The sequence below is a fragment of the Falco peregrinus genome, chromosome W (genome assembly GCF_023634155.1).
Source record: "Falco peregrinus isolate bFalPer1 chromosome W, bFalPer1.pri, whole genome shotgun sequence".
Classification (NCBI taxonomy): Eukaryota; Metazoa; Chordata; class Aves; order Falconiformes; family Falconidae; genus Falco; species Falco peregrinus.
This window is the reverse complement of record NC_073743.1, coordinates 6,353,965-6,376,577: the sequence shown is the minus strand read 5'-3', so window position 1 is coordinate 6,376,577 and position 22,613 is coordinate 6,353,965. Positions and strand designations below refer to the sequence as shown.

The following is a 22,613-nucleotide window of genomic DNA, read 5'->3' as shown; positions in this document are numbered from 1 at the left end:
AGGGGCGTGGTGGTGGTGGTGGAGGAGGAGGAGGGAGTAGTGTGGTGGTGGTGGTGGTGGTGGAGGAGGAGGAGGGAATAGTGTGGTGGTGGTGGTGGTGGAGGATGAGGAGGGAGTGGTGTGGTGGTGGAGGAGGAGGAGGAGGAGGGAATAGTGTGGTGGTGGAGGAGGAGGAGGAGGGAGCAGTGTGGTGGTGGTGGTGGAGGTGGAGGAGGAGGGAGTAGTGTGGTGGTGGTGGTGGTGGTGGTGAGGAGGAGGAGGGAGTAGTGTGGTGGAGGAGGGAGTAGGGTGGTGGTGGTGGTGGAGCAGGAGGGAGTAGTGTGATGGAGGAGGGAGGAGGAGAAGGGAGTAGTGTGGTGGTGGTGGTGGAGGAGGAGGAGGGAGTAGGAGGGTGGTGGTGGTGGTGGTGGTGGAGGAGGAGGAGGGAGTAGGAGGGTGGTGGTGGTGGTGGTGGAGGATGAGGAGGAGGGAGTAGTGTGGTGGTGGTGGTCGTGGTGGAGGAGGAGGAGGGAGTAGGAGGGTGGTAGTGGTGGTGGTGGTGGAGGAGGAGGGAGTAGGGGGGGTGGTGGAGGATGAAGGAGTGTGGTGGGGGGGGAGGAGGAGGGGGGTAGTGTGGTGGGAGTGGTGGAGGAGGAGGGAGTAGTGCGGTGGAGGAGGGAGTAGGGTGGTGTTGGTGGTGGAGCAGGAGGGAGTAGTGTGGTGGAGGAGGGAGGAGGGAGGAGGGAGTAGTGTGGTGGTGGTGGAGGAGGAGGAGTGAGTAGGGGGGGTGGTGGTGGTGGAGGAGGAGGGAGTAGGGGGTGGTGGAGGAGGAGCGAGTGGTGTGGTGGAGTAGGGAGTAGGGTGGTGGTGGTGGAGGAGGGAGTAGTGTGGTGGTGGTGGTGGAGGAGGAGGGATTAGTGTGGTGGTGGTGGAGGAGGATGAGGAGGGAGTTGGTCGTGATGGTGGTGGAGGAGAAGGAGGAGGGAGTAGTGTGGTGGTGTTGGTGGTGGAGGAGGAGGGAGTAGGGAGTAGTGCGGTGGTGGTGGTGGTGGAGGAAGAGGGGGGAGTAGTGTGGTGGTGGAGGAGGAGGAGGGAGTAGTGTGGTGGTGGTGGAGGAGGAGGAGGGAGTAGTGTGGTGGTGGAGGAGGAGGAGGGAGTAGTGTGGTGGTGGAGGAGGAGGAGGAGGAGGGAGTAGTGTGGTGGTGGAGGAGGAGGAGGAGGAGGGAGTAGTGTGGTAGTGGTGGTGGTGGTGGTGGAGGAGGGAGTGGGGGGGCTTGGTGGAGGAGGAGGGAGTGGGGGGGTGGAGGATGAGGGAGTGTGGGGGGGGTGGAGGAGGAGGGAGTATTGTCGTGGGGGTGGTGTAGGAGGAGGGAGTAGTGTGGTGGAGGAGGGAGTAGGGTGGTGGTGGTGGTGGTGGTGGAGGGAGTAATGTGGGGGTGGGGGTGGAGGAGGAGGGATTAGTGTGGTGGTGGAGGAGGAGGAGGAGGAGGGAGTAGGAGGGTAGTGGTGATGGTGGTGGAGGAGAAGGAGGAGGGGAGTAGTGTGGTGGTGGAGAAGGAGGAGGAAGAGGGAGTAGGGTGGGGGTGGTGGTGGAGGAGGAAGGAGTAGTGTGGTGGAGGAGGGAGGAGGGAGTAGTGTTGTGGTGGTGGTGGTGGTGGAGGAGGAGGGAGTGTTGGGGGTGTGGGGGAAGGTAATACAGCGCAGACAGTAGAATATGACTGATGGTAGATCTTTTTTGCAGTCTACTAATTTGATTGTGCTGTAACATTTGGTGCTCTGTGTGAGGCTGACTGAGTTGGACTTTGACTATAACTGGTGCCCAACATACCTGAGACAAGTGGGAGAACCTGTAACACATAATAGACACTGTGAGAGCTTGTCTATTTCAACTAAATGATATGGGTGTATTGCAATATTTGTTGTCTATCTTAACTCAAATTGGAACTTTTGGTACTTGATGTAGATGAGGACTAATTGATATGGGTACAGAAGAAGAAAATTCCCCTTTAACAATGCTTATAGATATATTTGAAAAAGAAATATAAAGTATAACAAGAACACAATAAAAACTTTGCTAGGATGGTGTGAAGTAAATAATGTGCTAGTTAAGACAAAAAATGTCTTTGGTTTTCAGACATGGCAAAATGCTGGAAAATTTCTCTTTGAGCTCACCTCGAGGGGTGATAAAATTGCAACATCACTAACAACATGGAGATTAGTCTTAGACTTACTAGAACAATTAAATGTGGTCAGGGAGACAAATTCTGTATTTTCAATGCTTATGAATATATTGGAAAAGAGGTGTAAAATATGACAAAACAGCAATAAGAATTCTGCTAGTGTGGTGTAAGAAGTATGATTTGCTAGTTATGGTGAAAAAGGTTTTCAGTATTCGGATATGGCAAAGTGTTGGAAAGGTACTTTTTGAGGCTGCCTCAAGGGGGAGACAAATTTGCCACAGCTGCATGTTATCAATGCTAATTAACCTACTGCCTTCATTCCTCTACAGGCCTTCCTTCTTACAAGAGCACATTGTTGCCTTATGGTTAACTTATTGTCCACCAGAACCCCAGGGTCCTTCTCTGCAGAGCTACTTTCTAGCCAGTTGGCCCCCAGCATGTACCTGTGCCTGGGGTTATTCTTCCCCAGGGGCAGGACTTGACATTTCCCTTTTTTGAACTTAATGAGATTCCTCTCTGCCCAATTTTCCAGATTGTTGAGGTCCCTCTGGATGGCAGCATGACCCTCTGGCATATCAGCCACTTCTCCCAGTTTTGTATTGTCTGTGAACTTAACTGAGGGTGTCCCAGCATCTAGGTCATTAATGAATATGTTAAACTATTTACTCCAGTATTGACCCCTGGCATACACCACTTCTGACTTGCCTCTAACTGAATGAACTTTGTGCCACTGCTCACAACCCTGGCCATTCAGCCAGTTTTCAGTCCACCTGTCCTAGTTTCAGCTAGGATAGAGTTATTTTTTCTTCTCCGTAGCTGGTACGATGCTGTATTTTGGATTTAGTATGAGAATAATGTTGATAACACACTGATGTTTTAGTTGTTGCTAAGTAGTGCTTACCCTATGTCAAGGACTTTTCAGTTTCTCATGCTCTGCCAGTGAGCAGGTGCACAAGAAGCCAGGAGGGATCAAAGCCAGGACAGGTGACCCAAACTAGCTAAAGAGGTATTCCATATCATAGAATGTCATGCTCAGTATATAAACTGGGGGGAGTTGGCCAGGGGCCACTGATCACTGCTGGGGGACTGGTTGGGCATCAGTCAGTGGGTGGTGAGCAATTGTACTGTGCATCACTTGTTTTTTTTTCCCTTGGGTTTTATTCCTCTCTTTCTCTCTCCTTTTCAATACAATTGTTTTTATTATAATTATTTTAATATTTTACTTTATTTCAATTATTTAATTGTTCTTATCTCAGCCCATGAGGTTTCCCTTTTTCCCCTATTCTGCTCCCCATCCCATGGGAGGGAGGGGTGTGTGTATGTTGGGGAATGGAGTGGCTGCCATGGTATTTAGTTGCCAGCTGGAGTTAAATCACAACACCACCTCACTGTCCACTTATCTAATTTGTACTTTGTCAGTTGTCTATAATGATTTTATATGAGACAGTGTCAGAAGCCTTACTAAAGTCGAGGTAAACAACACTCACTGCTCTCCCCTCATCCACCAAGCTAGTCACCTCATTGTAGAAGGCTATCAAGTTGGTTAAGCATTTTGCAAATCCATGCTGACTACTCCTGATCACCTTCTTGGCCTTCATGTGTCTGGAAACAATTTGCAGCTGGATTTTCTCCATCACCTTCACAGGAACTGAGGTGAGGCTGACAGGCTTGTAGTTCTTTAGATCTTCATTCTTGCCCTTTTTGAAGATAGGAGTGACATTTACTTTCTTCCAGTGTTCAGGAACCTCTCCCAATCACCATGACCATTCAAAGACTAATGAGAGTGGCCTCACCATGACATCAGTCAGCTCCCTCAGCCATTGTGGGTGCAACCCATCAAGCCCTATGGAGTTATATATGTCCAGTCTATTTAAATGCTCCCTGAACTGATCCTCCTCCACTGAGGGTAAATCTTCCTTACTCCATGTTTTCTCTCTGGTCTCAGGGGCCTGGGATTCCTGAAGGCCAGTCTTGTCAGTAAAAGGCAAAGAATGTATTGAGTACCTTGACCTTTTCCATGTCCCTTGTCACCAGTTACCCTGTTCTATTCAACAAATGGCACACTTTTTCCCTAGTCTTCTTTTTGCTGTTTATGTACTTGTAGAATCCTTTCTAGTTGTCCTTCACACCCCTTGCCAGATTAATCTTCAAGTTGGCCTTGGCTTTTGTAACTCCATCCTGCAAGAACAGATAGCATTTCTGTTATGAGTGAAAAGCAGATGTGGATCCCTCAGGGATGAGGCACAATGTGGCGAATGAAGAGACGGGATGCAGCTTGATGCAAGCAAATGTCAATTTATTGTACAGAAGCACGAGTTTATATACACTTTCAGAAGCTACGCGTTTTAAACAGATTGGTTCTTGAAGCTAAGCCTTGCATACTAGGCAATCCCTGATTGGTGGTTAACTACCAGCAATTAACTGCAAGGTGTTACCTTTCCTTGGCGCCATCCTTGGCGCCATCTGTCCCCCCACTCCCCTGTGCTCTGTAAACATGCCCCATCATGTTAATTGTTGTCTAGACAAGCTCGAGCACATTCCCCTCAGCTGATTGCCACGCATGGTCCTAGTTTCCAGACCGCTCCTGCATCTCCTCCTTCCTGTTGCACAAAAAGAACCTTTGAAACCGAACGAGTAAAAACCAGGTATAACTAATAGAACAAATAAAAAACCAACTGAGAAATATTATCAGTGTCAAAATAACCCACTGTCTCTGTTCCGTACAATTTTACAATTTCCCCTTTTTGTTTTTGAACAGCTAGTACCAGGTTTGCCATGTTCTGCAGGGCCCTTGCAAACATGTTATAAATTGAGACCACAATAGATCATAATCCAATTAAAATTTTTATTGATTATAGCAAGTAGAATATGAGCAAAAACAGCGCTGGACAACAGGGGAGTCTGCGCTCCGCCAACTGCCGTCCTGAGCAGTTCAATCAGTCCCTTTTTATACCTTTTTTTTACTTTCCTGTTCATGAAGTAGTGGAGGTGTTGACCCTTCATTCATATGCACAAGCGGCATCCTGGACACCTGGCGGTTATCTTATCTTTCACAAGCCGCATCCTGGACACCTGGCGGTTATCTTATCTTTTGTTGCCTAATCTTTACATTGGGCTTAACATAAATCTTAATAAACAATACCCTAGTCCATAGTTTCTTACAATCCCCCCCTTTTTTTTTTTTTTTTTTCTTTTTATCCTATTATTGTTTATTAGATGCTGCTTTCATTCTCGGCACTGCAAACAAACCTTTTTCCACAATCCCAACATTTATCATAACACTCACAAGGTAATACCTCACAATTACAATAGGCATAGTTCTCACGTGGCATAACGCATTCACAACAATCTTCATCCTCATTAATAGATACACTCTTATATTTTGCCCTAGACCTCGTAGTTAAAATAAGCAATTTAGCTATGTCAAACCGTTCTCTAATAAAGTGTAGCGTAATACACAAGGCCCAAATATAAGTCCCAGAATCAACATAATAAGTGGTCCTGCTAAAGCAGACAACAAAGTGGTTAGCCAAGGTGAGATATTAAACCAGTTTTCATACCATGACCTGCCCGCCTCACGATCTTTCTTACGTTGATCTAACCTTTTCCGGAGTTCAGACATGGTGTCCTGGACTACTCCAGTCCTGGGGAAGTTCGGCCATTGTTGCTTTAGTGTCCCATTGTTCTGGTTCTTTTCTCCACAGTTTGTTCCTCCTCTGCCTTGCCCGTCGACTCGGTTGCTTCGAGCCACGGGGTGTACCATCTTCTCGGCAGCAAGGGAATTCTTCAGGAGAACGGCTGCTTCGGGCTTTCTGCCTGTTTACATAGGCTTCCCACTTTGCAGCTTTAATTGCCACCCACATTGTTCCCATTTGTCCGAGTAAATTTGAGTTTCAGTTCTTTTTTATCTGGGGTTACTTTCCACGAAGTTGCAGGGGCTTTCTTAATCCGGGTATGGTGAATCCAAGAATTCTGTCCCTCAACCTTGATTGCAGTGTAGGTGGTGAGTAGGACTTGAAAAGGTCCGGTCCACTGTGGTTCCAGGGTTTTATCTGCAAAACACTTAACGTATACATAGTCTCCTGGTTGTATATCGTGAACAGGTCCATCCAGACCCCTACTGCGTGTTCCCATCACATGCTTCTCAATTCTTATTAATTGTTTGTTTAGTGCCACCATATAGGAAGTCATTGTTTCTTCACCAATCTGTGAAGTCATCCCCTTTTGTACCCCATAGGGTCGTCCATATAAAATTTCAAATGGGCTAAGCCCCTCTTTTGCTCTGGTCTAGTTCGAATTCGTGTAAGAGCTAATGGCAAAGACTGGGGCCAAGTTAGATTTGTTTCTTGGCCTAACTTGACAATCTGTTGTTTGATTAGATGATTCATCTTTTCCACCTGGGCACTCGATTGTGGTCGGTATGGGGTATGTAATTGCCAATCTATTCCTAGATGGTGGCTGATCTGTTGTACTATTCTGGACACAAAATGTGGTCCTCTATCCAAGGACATTACTGCTGGGACTCCAAACCTAGGTATTATCTCTTGGAGTAGTATTTTGGTCACTTCCCGGGCTTTAGCAGTTCTGCACGGGAAGGCTTCTGGCCAACCTGAAAAGGTATCTGCTAGTACCAACAAATATCGATACCCCCCTTTTCAAGGAAGTTCCGAGAAATCGATCTGCCAATGTTGCCCTAGAACATTCCCTCTGCTAATGTTCCCTAGTTTTATTTTATTTGCTGTATTGGGATTATTGTGTAAACACATTTCACATTGCTGAGTCACCTGTTTCATTACAGTATACAAGTTTCGCCCTTTCAATTTCTGATTTAGACTTTTATATAAAGTATCAGCTCCCCAATGCGTCTTATTAATAATAGGGCTGTCGTCCATATTAAATTGGATGGTACCACTATACAACCATCCCTTAAATAAGTCCATTTACTTAATTTTATTTTATAATTCATGTCCTGAATTACCTTTAAGTTTTCTTTAGAATAGTTTGGCTCTTGATCTGTACTTACAGTTTGGATTTTATCGTCTGGTATTAAGGATAATTCCTCCTTTCCTACCTCCTCTGTTACTCGTCTGGCCTCATGGTCGGCCAGGCAGTTTCCAATTTCCAAATCAGTGCCTCTATGGGCCACCTTATGTTCTTCCTTCCTGGATGACCCTCTTATAACAGAGGGGGCCATTCCTCACATCAAGGTCTGGCATGGCATATGTTCCCACCGCTCAACGCCTACTGGGTTGCAGCCAGCAGCGGAGCTCAAGATTCTTCTTGGTGGCAAACACCGAGGCCAACCCAGTCTTGCCCTCGACTATGGTAGGAGGCACCTGACCAACCTTATTCCTTGTACTTCATTGTCAATGCAGAGTTTCATCTGCACATCCCATAACAAGTCACTGTCATGGCAAAACACACAGATTTACATTAGTAGAACTACTACAGAGTGTATTTTATTTCACTTCACTTTTTCTGCCAATATCCCCACAGCCTTGCTGACCAAGGGATATTGTTTTTATCTGAACTGGGCAAGCCTCCCCCTTATCATTTTTGCTGTAACAGGTAAAGCATTTTTCACCTTTCCTGGAATTTATTTTCAGATACACCTGGTTAAAAATTTCTTTTACTTCAGGGAGGTCCTCTTTTCCTCTTTTCTGTTGAATTAAAGATAAGCTCAATATTTCAATTACTTGATCGTATTTAACTTTTAATTTCAATTCCCCTTCTTTAAACGTCTAGATGTTCTAATAAATCTTATGCCAAGAAAGATTTTAGTGAATTTGGCATTCTTATTTGTTTTTTTGTTTTTTTTTGTTTTTTTTTGTTTTTTTTACTTTGTACTTTAAAGGTTTCAGGATGTTTTCCTGGTGGCCAGCAGCTCCCACAACTGTAACAAATTTATTTATTTATTTATTTTTTACTGAAGTTTAACAAGTAAGTTGGTTTTGTATTCACTGAAATTCCACCTCATACCCATTCCCTGCCCTAGAGGGGCCGTTACCGGTCCTGTTGTACTGCAAATGCTGCAGCAATTGGGGGTGACATTGTCAGGTCCTTCTGCTCAATTGTCAGCAAGAGCAACCCCTCCTCCTCACCAGCAGAAGGGTTCGGGGCAGGAGATGCTCTTCCTGCTCTGCAGGTTACACAAGCCTGCCTCTGCAGCAGCACTTCTGTTTTAACTCTTTCTTACCCTGAATGCAAATCTGCTACTTGTTGCTTTAAGTCTGTGTTATTACATATCAGGCCTTCGCAGGCAAACAGAAAACATCCTGCCATGCATCCCAGCATGATTCAGTCGCACCTTCGAGGGGGTACGGGGGTTTGTACAAACTCACCCCAACACTTACACACACACACACACGCCTCAGGTTTTACATACATCAGTACAAGTTTTTATATCTTACAACGTGTTTCATTCTGGTTGCTCCACAGAAGGAACCGCAACCTGAACTTTTTAACACAAAAATTTCAACAAGAATACCTTTCTAGTTTAGGTCTCAGTTTTTTCCTATCCTTTTCTAGAGCCACAATCAAAGATCAGGTGATGTTAATCCCACACTCTTTCTAGTGCTAGTACCATAGGATCCCGAGGGGGTACTAATCCACAGTCCTTTTGCCACTCAGGTTTGTCCCGGAGGACAAAGAACATGTCTGCATATGATACTTCATCCCATTTTCCCTCTCTCCTCAGAAACAACATTAATTGCAGGAGAGTGTTATAATCTAACGTTCCTCCCTCCTGAGGCCATTTCGCATCACTCTCCAATTTATACAAAGGCCACCACTGATTACAATATTTAACCAATTTCCTTCTATTTTCGGTACCACCCTGTCCTACGATATCCCTCCAATGTTTTAATATACAACCCAAGGGCGATTTTTCACAGGGCTTACTCCTTCCATTTCCCATTTTGCAATTTTAATTACTTTGGGTTTTTTGTTTTTTGTTTTTTTTTTTTTTTTTTCCGGCCGCCTTAGCCACCCAAGGTCAGAAACGCGGATAGAGCTTCTTACTCGTTTTGCACTCAAACGCCTGTCTCAAGCACTCTTGCACTCACACTCAGTCAAAATAATTAAGCTATACACGGAAAATCAAAATGCGCATCTCAATCACACCATTCACACTCTCCGGGCAGCCCGCAGTCACACAAGCAGTATGTTATACGGTACCGTGCACTTATGTACAAACTCTTAGGAACACTAACAGTTCACAAAGTATGCATTTCAATGAACAATTGTCAAAAACCAAACAATAAACAAAAACCAATTTTTCCTGGTCTTAAGCAGAGTGTTAAGTTTTCCGCTATTTGCCACGAATTACCAGAATGTTAATATTTTTCAACATACATTTCATAACTCCGAGTTTTGAACATATAACAAGACAACACATAGAACAAACAAGACACAGAGCGCTATTTCAGTTGTTACATTCCAGGAACTCCCCAATTCTTAAAACAACCTAAAGGAAGTTTTTAGCTTCCTCTTTTTTTTGTATGTTAATTAGCTTATCAGTCCTTTGTATGGAATGTGGTGGTCTTGCAGGTTTGTAGGTGATTCATGTCCTTGTGACCATCCGATCTTCTCCAGCAAGGAGACTTAGCACTCCCTCCCTCTAGATAGCATTGGAATATCTCTCATCCTTTTCTCATTCTCTTTTAAATAGCCCCTTTGTTAGAGGAAGAAGGGCAGGCGTCTCCTCAAAACTGTAGTTGTCTCCTCAGAGCTGTGTGCCTATGTGACCAGACATCGCACCCATGACCAGTCACCATACCCACATTCCTTGAGCAGACATATACAATCACAATCGATGTCCATTGTCGCCATTTCACACTATTTCTCCATATCACTGTTAGCTCTTGATTTTTTATTTTAATTTCTAATTGCAATTCAACAATTAAATCTCGTCCTAACAGATTAAATTCTGCTTCAGGGACGAGCAAGAGTTCACCCATTCCAAATTTATTTTCAGTTTCGAATACCACATTTTTGATTTTGCTTACTTTAAAGGGTTCTCCTTTTGCCCCAATTACTTGTACTTTTTCAGGGGAAACTTTACATCCCTCAGGTATTTGCTTAATAGTTGATTTTTCAGCCCCAGTGTCTACTAAAAAGGTGAACTCTTGTTTATGGGGACCTATTTTTAATTTTATCAAGGGCTCATGATGACTCCGGTCCCCTAAGATATAGAGCCCCTGACTCTCCTATTTGCCACAAACTGAGTTCTTAGGAGCGCTTACCCTAAAGGGTCGTCTGGATTTACCCCAGAGTACAGCTGAAGGGCTTTCCCCTCAGTCGTTCCAGCCACTCAGTAGGGCTTTCATCTTTCTTTTGCATTTCATTAAATGCTTTATTGATATTCTGGCCACGGGGTACTGCTTCCCTAATCCCCTGAATTACTATAGTTCTCAGGTCCTGCATATGAGTTCTATGCACTGGATCCTGATTATCCCAATTAGGTCTTTGGAGTGGCCATTTAATATCTGCTTGGGGTTCCTAGGCATGCTGAGCATCCCACAGTCTCATACCTGCTCGTCATCATATCTCTTTCCTCGGTAGTAAATAATTGACCAAGGATAGATTACATCTCATCCCAAGTATAAAGGTTTGGTCCAAAAAAATTGATTTAATCTTTCTGCCACTCCGAGTGGGTCCTCAATTAAGTTTCCCATCTCAATTCTTTTAAAATCTCGTAGGTCAGCCGAGTTTAGGGGTACGGAAATATATCCGATCACAGGTTGAGGTCCCCCCATGGGTATTTCCCTTAGGGGGTACATCTGAGCTGCCCCTTTCTGACTTCTAGTTATGCGTCTAGGAAGAGGGGGAGACCCTTGTTCCGACTCTGGTGGGGGAGTGGGCGCTCTGGGGACCTCTGCGGGAGCAGGAGGAGGAATGTAAGGAGGGGGGGGTTAGAAGGGTTTCGTCCAACTCTTCCTGCTTTTTCTTTTGTTTAGTTTTTATTTCATTCAGTGGGTAAAGTCTAGCTCCCGGTCTTTCTAGCCACACTTCCGCATATCGACTCTCCTCCGGGTTAAGGGGTTTTTTATTATTAACCCACAGGTTTAATTGCTGTCTTACCCAATCTTCTTCTGACCCATAGACTGGCCAAAAGACATTTTTAGAAATTTTCTTCCCTCCCCATATCTTAGTACAATATTCTATCATCTTCTGCTTATCTTTCCCTAGAGTTCCAGGGAAATATCTCCAATTGTCTAAGATATATGCCAGAGGGGTATTCTTAGGTACAGTGGGTACCCTTCCCATGGGAGTCGAAGGCTTGCTGCCCTTCGCCCCCATCTTCTGGAATATCCACAAACATACACTCACTCGTTATATTCCAGGAAACCCAATCCCGCCCGAACGGCAAACCCGCGAACAAATTCGCAATATACTTACGCGTCCTGCGTCTTCGTCCGGACTCCCGTGCACAGAATTTTTATGGGATTTTACCGGTTTCTCCTTTGCTCATTATTCTAGAATTTAGGTTCGTCGGTAAGGTTGGAGTAAGCTGTTGGTCGCGGGGCCGCGAAATGTCGCGGGGCGCCTCCCCGGAGGACCAAAGCCCACCACCGTTCCTTATCCGAGTCACGGCACCAGAATTGTTATAAATTGAGACCACAATAGATCATAATCCAATTAAAATTTTTATTAATTATAGCAAGTAGAATATGAGCAAAACCAGCGCTGGACGACAGGGGAGTCTGCGCTCCGCCAACTGCCGTCCTGAGCAGTTCAAACAGTCCCCTTTTTATACCTTTTTTTTTACTTTCGTGTTCATGAAGTAGTGGAGGTGTTGACCCTTCATTCATATGCACAAGCGGCATCCTGGACACCTGGCGGTTATCTTATCTTTTGTTGCCTAATCTTTACATTGGGCTTAACATAAATCTTAATAAACAATACCCTAGTCCATAGTTTCTTACAATATACGTCTCTTTCTGGGGACGAAGCCTGATTCCCCGTTACGGATTTCCCACAGCTCACCTCTCAACTCCGGAGGGATTTCAGGCCGGCTCCTGCTTCCTTTCAGCAGATCATTCAAAGTTCTGTGGGATTCGCTGCATGTCGCTCAGATAGGCGATTTGAGAGCCCTTCACGTCAGATCCTTAAACGCATCACGTCGGGGTCACCAATTTGCGGCGAATGAAGAGACGGGACGCAGCTTGATGCAAGCAAATGTCGATTTATTGTACAGAAGCGCAAGTTTCTATACACTTTCAGAAGCTGCGCGTTTTAAACAGATTGGTTCTTGAAGCTAAGCCTTGCATACTAGGCAATCCCTGATTGGTGGTTAACTACCAGCAATTAACAGCAAGGTGTTACCTTTCCTTGGCGCCATCCTTGGCGCCATCGTCTCCCACTCCCCTGTGCTCTGTAAACATGCCCCATCATGTTAATTGTTGTCTAGACAAGCTCGAGCACATTCCCCTCAGCTAACTGATTGCCACGCATGGTCCTAGTTTCCAGCCCGCTCCTGCAGCACAACACACAGCAAGTAAAAACTTTGGCTTTAATGAAAGCATAGTGTTACCACGGTGGAAGCCTCAGGACATCAACACTAATCAAATAGGGACCCAACACAGTGGAACACTGCTCTGGAGTGAAGCTCAAGAGAAAGCACCACAGGGGTGGATAATAAAACTTGTGCTGATTAACATATGATACATATGCAATGTCCTGTTTTGCTCATTAGCAAACTTGTTGATGTAATGCAGGTGCTGTTGTCTGCATTCTGAGATCCACAGCTGGTCTTCACATTGGTGACTGTGAAAGGGTATATGCAAATGAGGGGGAAGCAAACTATCAAAAGTTATTGTGGTAATGAGATAAGATGTGGTTGGGATTCTACATACTCAGATGGGGAAGGTGAACTATCCTGGGTTACTGTAACAAAGTCTGCTTGCACCCTACATTCAGGATTAGTACCCTGCCCCTGCTTCTACCTTTTGTACACTTCCTTTTTATGTGTGAGTTCAATCAGGAGCTCCTTGCTCATCCATGCAGGCCTCCTGCTACCTTTCCTTGCTTTCCTACTTGTTGGAATGGACCTTTCTTGAATTTGGAGAATGTGATCCTTGAATACAAACCAACTCTCCTGGACCCCTCTTATCTCTAGGGCGATATTCCATGGGACTCTTGCAAGCAGATCTCTGAGGTGCTTGAAGTCTACTTTTATTCCACTCTTTGTGATAGATGTGAATGCTGGGTTAATTTAGGCCTTTGAGACTGTTAGCTAAATGCTAAAGACAGATGCTGAAACATTTTAAAGACTATTGGAAATGTCTGAACATAAATCTTGATGCTTTTATAGGAACCCATCAGTTCAAGAAGGATTAACTATTTTTAGTTGACTGATAATCACAAAACTAATAATATTTCACATAGAATTCATAAACTATTTAGACAAATGTAAAAACTTAGACTTCAATAAATGTTGAATTCACTATTGGTAATGGAAATAACTTTCAGCAAACATCAGCACAATTCTGGGAGTATATTAATAGTGTAATTGAAATTAAGATTGCTTAACACTAGAGTTTTGGGGGTTATTTTTGGAATGCCTTTATGATGATGTGTCAAAATAGTTCCAACACTAATAGCTTTGCAATTCTTGTATTTGCTCTGTTTGCGTCTAATTAAAAGATTAGAAGCAAATTCACAAGCTTTTCCCCTACAACATAGTACTTCTGAGTGTGTATATGGTTACAGGAAAAATAAATTTGTGATGCTTTTATAAAATCTGTTTTATTTTTTATGATGTAAATGACGAACATTTGTTGGTTGGTAGGTCATAGAGTGCTGGTACTTTCTCACCAGAACAGACCTGTGGTTCAACTAACCCAGTATGCCGTCTGAGGTGATAGATGTTAACAGATGCCATACAGGAATGTGCAAGAAACCCTGTGTTAAGCATCTACTCACAGGGGGAATTTCTTCCTAAGTACTGTAGCTTTGTATCTTGAATAATCAGTTTAACTTTCATAAATGTATTATTGTGGTGGGTTTACCCTGGTCAACACCCACTCAACCTCTTGCTTGCTCCCCTCTTCTACAGAATGGGGAGAAAATAGAGGGATCAAGATAATAGTTTAATAAGAAAAGCCAAAGCTGTGTGTGCAAGCAAAGCAAAAAGAGGAATTAATTCACTACTTCCCATCAGCAGGCAGATGCTTAACCACTTCCTGGGAAACAGGGCCTCAGCACATATAATGTTGCTTGAGGAGACAAATGCCATAACCACGAATGTCCCAAATACCTTCTCCTTTCCCCAAGCACTTATTGCTGAGCATGATGTCATATGAAATGGAATATGTTCAGTTGGGTCATCTGTCTTGACTATGTCCCCTCCCAACCTCTTGCCCATCCTTTTTGGTGCCCAATGTGGAGCGTGAAGGGTTTGAGATAACAGATTTGATTGGAGTGTGCTAGATCAAATTTGTAGCTGTTATTGCTGTTTAGCTATTAAAGGGCAGGTTTCTGTGCTTACCATGGTGCTTTCTTGCCTCACTATATTAGTCTAGTACACGTTAGTGGCTGCTTCTTGCTTTTGCTGCTTGCTGTACTGCTTATCATCTTGCTGTGCTCTGCCCGGGAATATTTTGGTAAGAGCAATGGTGATGCACCTGGGCTGGTAGATGGCCAGGGCATGGCTGCTGTTTCTGTGCTGCTGTACTGGACAGGCTGGAACTCCAGTGTGAACTCAGTCAGTTTACTGGAGAGCAAGGTTACCTAGTAACAGAGTGTAATCTGGTAATCTGCAGTGTGGGAACCAAATGTAACACTGTAAACCAGTTTAATCTCCTGTTTTATTTAAATCTAATGTTGTCATCTTATGCTACCAGTGCAATTTTTATTTCAATATATGTATAAACAGACAGTTTCTTTATCATATTTAAAACTGCCCACATATCAGTTTTGGGGAGGATCAGAATGTATCTGCTTCCTGGGTGTTTTATCCTGTCTTGTATTTTAAAGAAATAGGAATGAGAAATGTTGCATATATTCTGAGGATAAACAGGACATAAAGTATACAATTGCAATTAGGGAGAGGGAAAGTTTCAGAAGCTTGAATCTTAATCCTTGGGTGTATAATTAATTAGATGTTTGAGAGTTAAAGGTTACATGGTTTCCCAGCACAGTTTGAAGTGACTTTTAAAATTTTTTTAAACTTTTGTTACTCTTCTTTTTGAGATTCCATAGGCAGAAAAATAATATATATTTAAGACATAGCAGTATATTTGTTATTTAAAGCATACGTTTCGTAGTCTGTTTCTATTTACCAGTGATGGGCAATATTGCAAAACAAAAAAAGGCAATTTAATTTTTAAATTCTGAATGCCTTCCTTTTAATGGTGATTGTAGCATCCTTAAATTTGGGAAGAGTGAGAAGAAGCTTTGTATTTCACATTTCTTAGTACAACAGGGTGTAGCTCTACTGATGGGACAAGAAGTTTAGTTTGTCATGTTTTCTTTAATTTGATTTTTAATGTTTAAGAAAACTAGCTTATTTTACTTTTCAGCTCCCTTTTTCAGATACGGATTCAAAATCGTGCTCTAACCATAAGCAGATGTGAGGCTGACACTTAGAGTGGTTAACCCAAATTTGTCAAATGAAACCTATTCTTTTTGATTTTGCACTTTGCCAATTACAGGAAGTTAATCTCTCCTCATTCTGTCTTAATTATTAGCTTGACTGAAATTACTTAGATGACTAAAATAGGATTTGGTCTTTGTCCTGGTTTCAGCTGGGATAGAGTTAATTTTCTTTTTAGTAGCTGGTGCAGTGCTGTGTTTTGGATTTGGTGTGAGATCAGTGTTGATAGGACACTGATGTTTTTGGTTGTCGCTGGGTAATGTTTATACTAAGTCAAGGACTTGTCAGTTTCTTGGGGCCTGCCAGTGAGAAGGCTGGAGGTGCATGGGAAATTGTGAGGGGACACAGCCAGGACAGGTGACCCAAACTAGCCAAAGGGATATTCCATACCATATGACATAATGCTTGGTATATAAACTAGGGGAAGAAGTGTAAGAAATGGTCCAGCAATTTGTGTCAATAGAGGGGTTAATAGGTAAATATTGGGACCTGGATCTAGGGGACAGGAGAACAAAGGAGTTTCAAAATGACTGCTAACTATTGCAGGGGATGCTACACAAGTCTCTGACATCCAGCCAAGAGATTACCAAATAAGGAAGAAAAGGAAACTGAGGGAGGACTGGAGGACAAAGCCTGGGAGGAAGACTGAGAGCCTTCAGCCCAAGAAACTAATTGTAATAACCTTGCCTTTCTTAGAAGTAGTGATGAATATGTATTAGCTTAGGAACATAAAAACCAGCAGCCCCATGTAACAGGTGTGCGTGTTAGAGGAGCCCTGACTCCCCGTGCACCCAGTGCTGTTAACTTGCCTTTTATTAAATCATATAAAACTAAAAATTGACTCAATTTATAACAGAAGGAAGGAGAGGGACATTTGGCATTATGGTGTTTGTCTTCCCAAGTAACTGTTACATGTGACGGAGCCCTGCTTTCCTGGGGATGGCTGAACACCTGCCTGCTGATGGGAAGTAGCGAATGAATTCTTTGCTTTGCTTGCATGTGTGGCTTTTGCTTTTCCTATTAAACTGTCTGTATCTCAACCCTTGAGTTTTATCACTTTTACTCTTCTGATCCTCTTCCCCCATCCCACTGTGGGGGGAGTGAGTGATCGGCCACATGATGCTTAGTCACCGGCTGGGGTTAAACCAGGACAGTCTTAAATCTGGGTCCCTTGGTATATTGGATGTACGTGGCAAGAGGGGGGGCAGGCTTCAGGGTTGTGGCCTCTGTGGGAAGAGGTCAGGGACTGCCCTGTGCTGGACATAGCTGGCTTGGCAGTGGACCCACCACAATCCAAATCTGAGCCTATCAGCAATGTTTATGGCACCTCTGTGGAAACATATTTAAGAAAGGGTAGAAAACACTGTACTGAGAGGAGGAGGGAACAAAAAGAGTGAGAAAAAACAATCAGCACCAAGGTCAGAGAGAGGAGGAGGAGGTGCTCCATAGTGCTGAAGCAGATATTCCTTGCAGCCTGTGGAGGATCCATGCCAGAATAGATGGATTTTCCTAAAGAAACTGCTGCCCATACAGAACCCACAATAGGGCAGAAGAAAAGTGTGAGAAGGAAGAAGTAGTAGAGGGAAACCATTATGCACTGACTGTAGCTTCCCACCCCTACCCCCCTGTGCAGCTCTGGGGGGGTGGGGTGGGGGGTGGGGGTGGTGTGCTGTGGAGGAGTCTGGAGTGAAGTTGGGCATGGGAAATGGGGGGAGGAAAGGTGTTGGTTTAATGTTTGTCTTTTTGTTTCCCACTACCTGATTTAGCAATTATATTTTTATTTTATTTGGCAAGAAATTAAGTTAATTTTCCCCAAGTTGAGTCTCTTTTGCCTGTGACCTGTTTTTACCTTGAACTACAAGCTTTCTCATTCCTGTTCTTCCTACTTTCTCTCCCTGTTCTGCTGAGGAAGGGGAGTCAGCAAGCAGCTGGATGGGAGTTTGGCAGTTAGTGCAGATTTCAATTATTTCACCATTCATTTTTATAATCTTTTAAAAGTTTAGTACTCAAAATATATGCATAAGTATACAAGAGCCTGAAGCTATCTACATAAGCATATCTTTAAGGTGAATTATAGTTACTCATTTATTCCAAAACTACTTTTACCTCATCAGTACATCTGAGTTGCTATGTAATGTGTGGGTGTTTTTGGGTTTTTTTTACAGATACCAAAGATGATGACTAGAAAGATTAAGCTTTGGGACATTAATGTCCATATAACCTGTCATTTATGCAATGGATACCTGATTGATGCCACCACTGTAACAGAATGCTTACATACTTGTAAGTAGGAATATAATGCTGTGAGTAAGCTAATTGTTTTTTTACTTGATGTGCTAGATGTTTTAACAGTTTTAGTTGAAGTTTAAAGTTTTACTCTATCAGCCAGAATAAAGTAAACTTAGCTATGCACTTAATTTTTCAACAAAAATATATTTTGTGAGACAAATATGGAGAACAAACTTGAAACCATATATAGTAAATGGTAATGCATATGTTTAGGAATGTATTTTTTCTGCTGAATATTAGAAGAAATATGGCATTATTTACAGAGATGATATGATGTTTCAGATTTGCCAGAGATAATTTTTTCTACTATATCTGATTTCTAGGTGCTGTTCATCAGCTTTAATGTATTTTCTTTTCTTTCCATTCCTTTTTTAGCTCATTCTTGAGCCCCTTCTCCATGTGCTCCAAATCTCAAGTTTCCTGGTGTTCTGAGTAAAGCATTTAGAACCCTAATCTAGGCTTTTGCTTTGTTTTGTCCCAAATTCTGTAATACTGCCGTTAACTATTAAAATTAGTCTTACTAGAGGGTCACCTTTTCATTCTTCTAAAGTGTATTGATTTATTTGCAGCTCTGAAATATGCACTGCAAGCAAGTGTGCTCACTTCACATAGGCCATGACATTTCTCAGGAATGCATTTTTAGAGCAAACATATGGGGTATCTTATGGAATGTCCCTTATTATAAATTTATGTTTTCAGAAAGATTTGTTGCTTTTGATTTCATCCTTAGATTTATGGTATTAATTCTGAGGGGAGACATAGCCTCATATTATGGGTAGAAGGGTGGGGAGCAGCTTTTTAAAGAACAGTTATAAGGAAAGTGAGTTTTCTTACTTTGTTTCTTCATTTGTACCTTTTTAGTTTGTCTGTGACAAACTGACCTTATCTGTGCTGAGTTTAGTTTAGGAGGGATTTGTATCTCCTTATTCAAACCTAGAGGATCACTGATGGCAAGTGAGAAGTTAGTGGTTTTAGAAGATGGGTTTGGTTCTTTTGTTTACTTGGTTCAAAAAGGTTACAGCCTCACCCTTTCAACTGGATCTGCTAGTATATACCACTGGAGCAGACTGTAATGCAAGATCTGGGCTTAGTGGGCAAAATTACTAGGACCAGTCCAATAGTAACCTCTACCAGCAACAGTAATTTAATCTTAAATACGTAAATAAAAAATATAAGCAAAGCAAATGTATGACTTTTTTTGGCTTTAACTCGTGTTTATTCAAACATGCCATCATGTCTGAGAGGTAGATGGCACTATAGATACAGTTCTCTTGCCTTATACATAAGGGCTGTTGTAAGGCTGCCTAAATTAAAGGAATCACTTTTTAAGGAAAAGATGTTTAACCTTTTAAAATAATAATAACAAAAACTATAATTTATGTAACTTGAGCTTTTTTAATTTCTGAAGTTTGAGCTGGAGTACATTTAGAAAACACTTAATACTGTAATGTATTATTATTAGTGAAAAAACAGTAGTACTGGTTAAAATGAGGGAATTGTTTTTCTTTGAATCAAATATATGGTTGTGTATAGACTTAGAAACAGTTCCAAAAGAATGCTGCTCTGTAGTATCCATTTTAACAGTTTTTATCTGTATACTAAAGAATTTCTCTCATTTAATTTTCTTATTGAAGTCTAATTGTCAGGTATTTTGTGAAAGTGAAAAGTTAAATTGCATTTGAATAAAATGATTCAAAGCATCTGACTTGAGGAAAAAGAAATTACTCTTTTCCCAAAGGTTTATTATCATAACACATTTTTCTTCTACATGCATCCATGATAAACAGCAGATTGGCTAGGTATCTTAATGGCATGCGGTGTCCACAAAATCCTTTGTGAAAACTGAACAGTATAAGTAAATATGCTACGGACATATTTAAAATCCTGTTCTAGTAACTTTGGGAATAAGACTGTGTTCCAAATTTAAACATGTTTTGTTAGGAAGATTCCAACTAGATATAATTTTCTTACCATAGCTACAATGCATCACTTCTCTGAATTGAGATGGGTCAGGAAAAATGGTCTTTTCTCCAGGCTCAACAACCCCAACTCTCTCAGCCTGTCTTACATAGGAGAGGTGTTCCAGCCCTCTGATCATCTTTGTGGGCCTCCTCTGGACTTGCTCCGACAGGTCCATGTCTTTCTTATGTTGGGGGCCACAGAGCTGAACACAGTACTCCAGGTGTGGTCTCACAAGAGCAGAGTAGAGGGGGAGAATCACCTCCCTCGAACTGCTAGCCACACTTCTTTTGATGAAGCTCAGGATACGGTTGGCTTTCTGGGCTGCAAGCACACGTTGCCGGCTCATGTCTAATTTTTCATCCACTGGTATATCCTCAAGTCCTTCTCTGCAGGGCTGCTCTCAATCCATTCAGCCCCCAGTCTGTAGTGGTATTGGGGATTGCCCCAACCCCAGTGCAGGGCCCTGCACTTGGCCTTGTTGAGCTCTGTGAGGTCTGCACTGCAGGGGCCTGCTCTTCAAGCCTGTTGAGTTCCCTCTGGATGACATCCCTTCCCTCTAGTGAATCAACTGCATCACTCAGCTTGGTGGTGTCCGCAGACTTGCTGAGGGTGCACTCAATCCCACTGACTGTGTCATTGATGAAGATATTAATTAGTTTTGGTCCCAGTATGGACCCTTGAGGGATACCACTCGTTCCTGGTTTCCACTTGGACATCAAGCTGTTGACTAGAACTCTTTGGGCATGGCCATCAAGCCAATTCCTTTTCCACCTAGCAGTCCATCTATCAAACCCATTTCTCTCTAATTTTGAGGCAAGAATGTGGGGGGGGACTGCATCAAAGGCATTACAGAAGTCCAGGTAGATGATATCTGTTGCTCTTCCTTTGTCCACTGATGCAGTCTCTTCATCAGAGAAGGCCATTAGATTAGTCAGGCATGATTTACCCTTGGTGAAGCCTTCTTGGCTGTCTGTAACAACCTCCCTGCCTTCCATATGGTTCAGCATGTCTTCCAGGAGGATGTGTTCAGTGATCTTACGGGCACAGAGGTGAGGCTGACTGGTTGGTAGTTCCCAGGGTCCTCCTTTTTACCCTTTTTAAAAATGAGTATGATGTTTCCCTTTCTTCAGTCACTGGGGACTTCACTCGACTGCCATGACTTCTGGAATATGATGGAGGTTGGCTTGGTAAATACATCAGACAATACCCTCAGGACCCTGGGGTGCATTTTGCTGGGTCCCATGGACTTGTGTATGTTTAGGTTCCTCAGGTGATCTTGAGCCGGATCTTCTCCTAAAAATGGAAGGACTTCATTCCCCCAGTCCCTGATTTGAGGTTCAGAAGCTTGAGAGATGTTGGAAGAGAGGTTACCATTGGAAACTGAGGGGAAAAAATTGAGTACCTCAGTCTTCTCCATTTTGGTGATCACCAGTTCTCCTGTCCTATTTATGAGGGGCTGTACAGTGCGGTGTTTCAGCCTTAGCTGAAGTTAGAAGTTGAGGTGAGTGGACAACATTTTCTTCCAGCAGGTCACAGTCTCCTTATAGTCCTCAGAAAAAAAATGGCCCACTTACTTATAGAATGGTAATTCTTTTGAAAGATGTCATCCTTCTAATTCTAGTTTCTTAGAGACCTCAAGCTTTTGGGTAGGCTTGCACAGCCACCAGTTAGTTGGGGTGACCGTCAGGGTTGCAGCCTAAGCCTGCAGGTGAGCAGAATGGGGAGCAGCCCAGCAATTGACAGTGTGCTGCCCTTTTCATGAAAACTGCTCACGTCACACCCTTGGTCACCAGTGCTCCCTAGGGGCCAGTTAGATGTGGCTTCCTGGGGTTTGAAATGGCCATGGAGACTGCCAGAACTGCCCAACTCTTGTCCACCCCTCTCGCAAGACCTGTTGCCTGCTGGCTGGTCCCTCCACAGGTACAGCCCAAGGGTGTCAGAAACCCACTCAGATACCCCTGGCGACCTCATAAGTTTCTTCAAACTACGTCTTGTTTTATTTCTTTTTAATTTTTAATGATCTTGTTATTAGTCTGTCGAAGCTGCTTGGTGAAGTATTTGGAGGAAAACAACACCTGTCCAACATGTCGGATTGTTATACACCAGAGCCATCCATTACAGTATATCGGGTAAGTGTGCAGTACGAAAGGAAAAGCACAACTAATTACTCTCTGGGCTGTACAAACCTCTCAAATACAGCACAATTTTTCTCTACGTGTTTTTATTTGTTTATTATTATTTTAAATATATATAGTGAGCTGGATTAGAAGATAGAAGATTTATATAAAAGAGGCAAGGTTTTGAATTCTGCTGTGAATTTGCAGTTCCTTTGAAACAAATCCTTTTCTCTTGAATTGGACAAACAGAATAGACTTTATTGTTTAATTCCTGAGTGAAGTTTAATAAGATTTAGTCACTTCCTGTTTTGTATGACTGGATCATAGAGGTTACACATATGGAACAACCACATGAATTACACTTGTATTAAATATTCAGAAAAATGACTGGCAGTTGGACAGTGGTTTTCAGTGACTGAGAAGGTGTGTTCAAAGACTTTACAAATACACAGCATTATTGTTGATTTAGTCTTTCAAAGAACTGTTTAG

General features: G+C 42.9%; 1 protein-coding gene across 2 annotated transcripts in view; it reads left to right on the top strand.

Moving 5' to 3' along the window:
• The window catches only part of LOC129783110 (polycomb group RING finger protein 3-like), an 83,522-nt gene that overhangs the window by 26,158 nt on the left and 34,751 nt on the right, over positions 1-22,613 (top strand). The window contains exons 3-5 of one of the 2 annotated variants that reach the window (XM_055792820.1): positions 16,303-16,430; positions 17,922-18,039; positions 22,040-22,136. In XM_055792820.1, the coding sequence (XP_055648795.1) occupies positions 17,931-18,039; positions 22,040-22,136 (206 nt within the window). In that variant the 5' untranslated portion in view covers positions 16,303-16,430; positions 17,922-17,930. The remainder of the gene's footprint in view (positions 1-16,302; positions 16,431-17,921; positions 18,040-22,039; positions 22,137-22,613) is intronic. The other variant, XM_055792819.1, reaches the window with a different exon arrangement.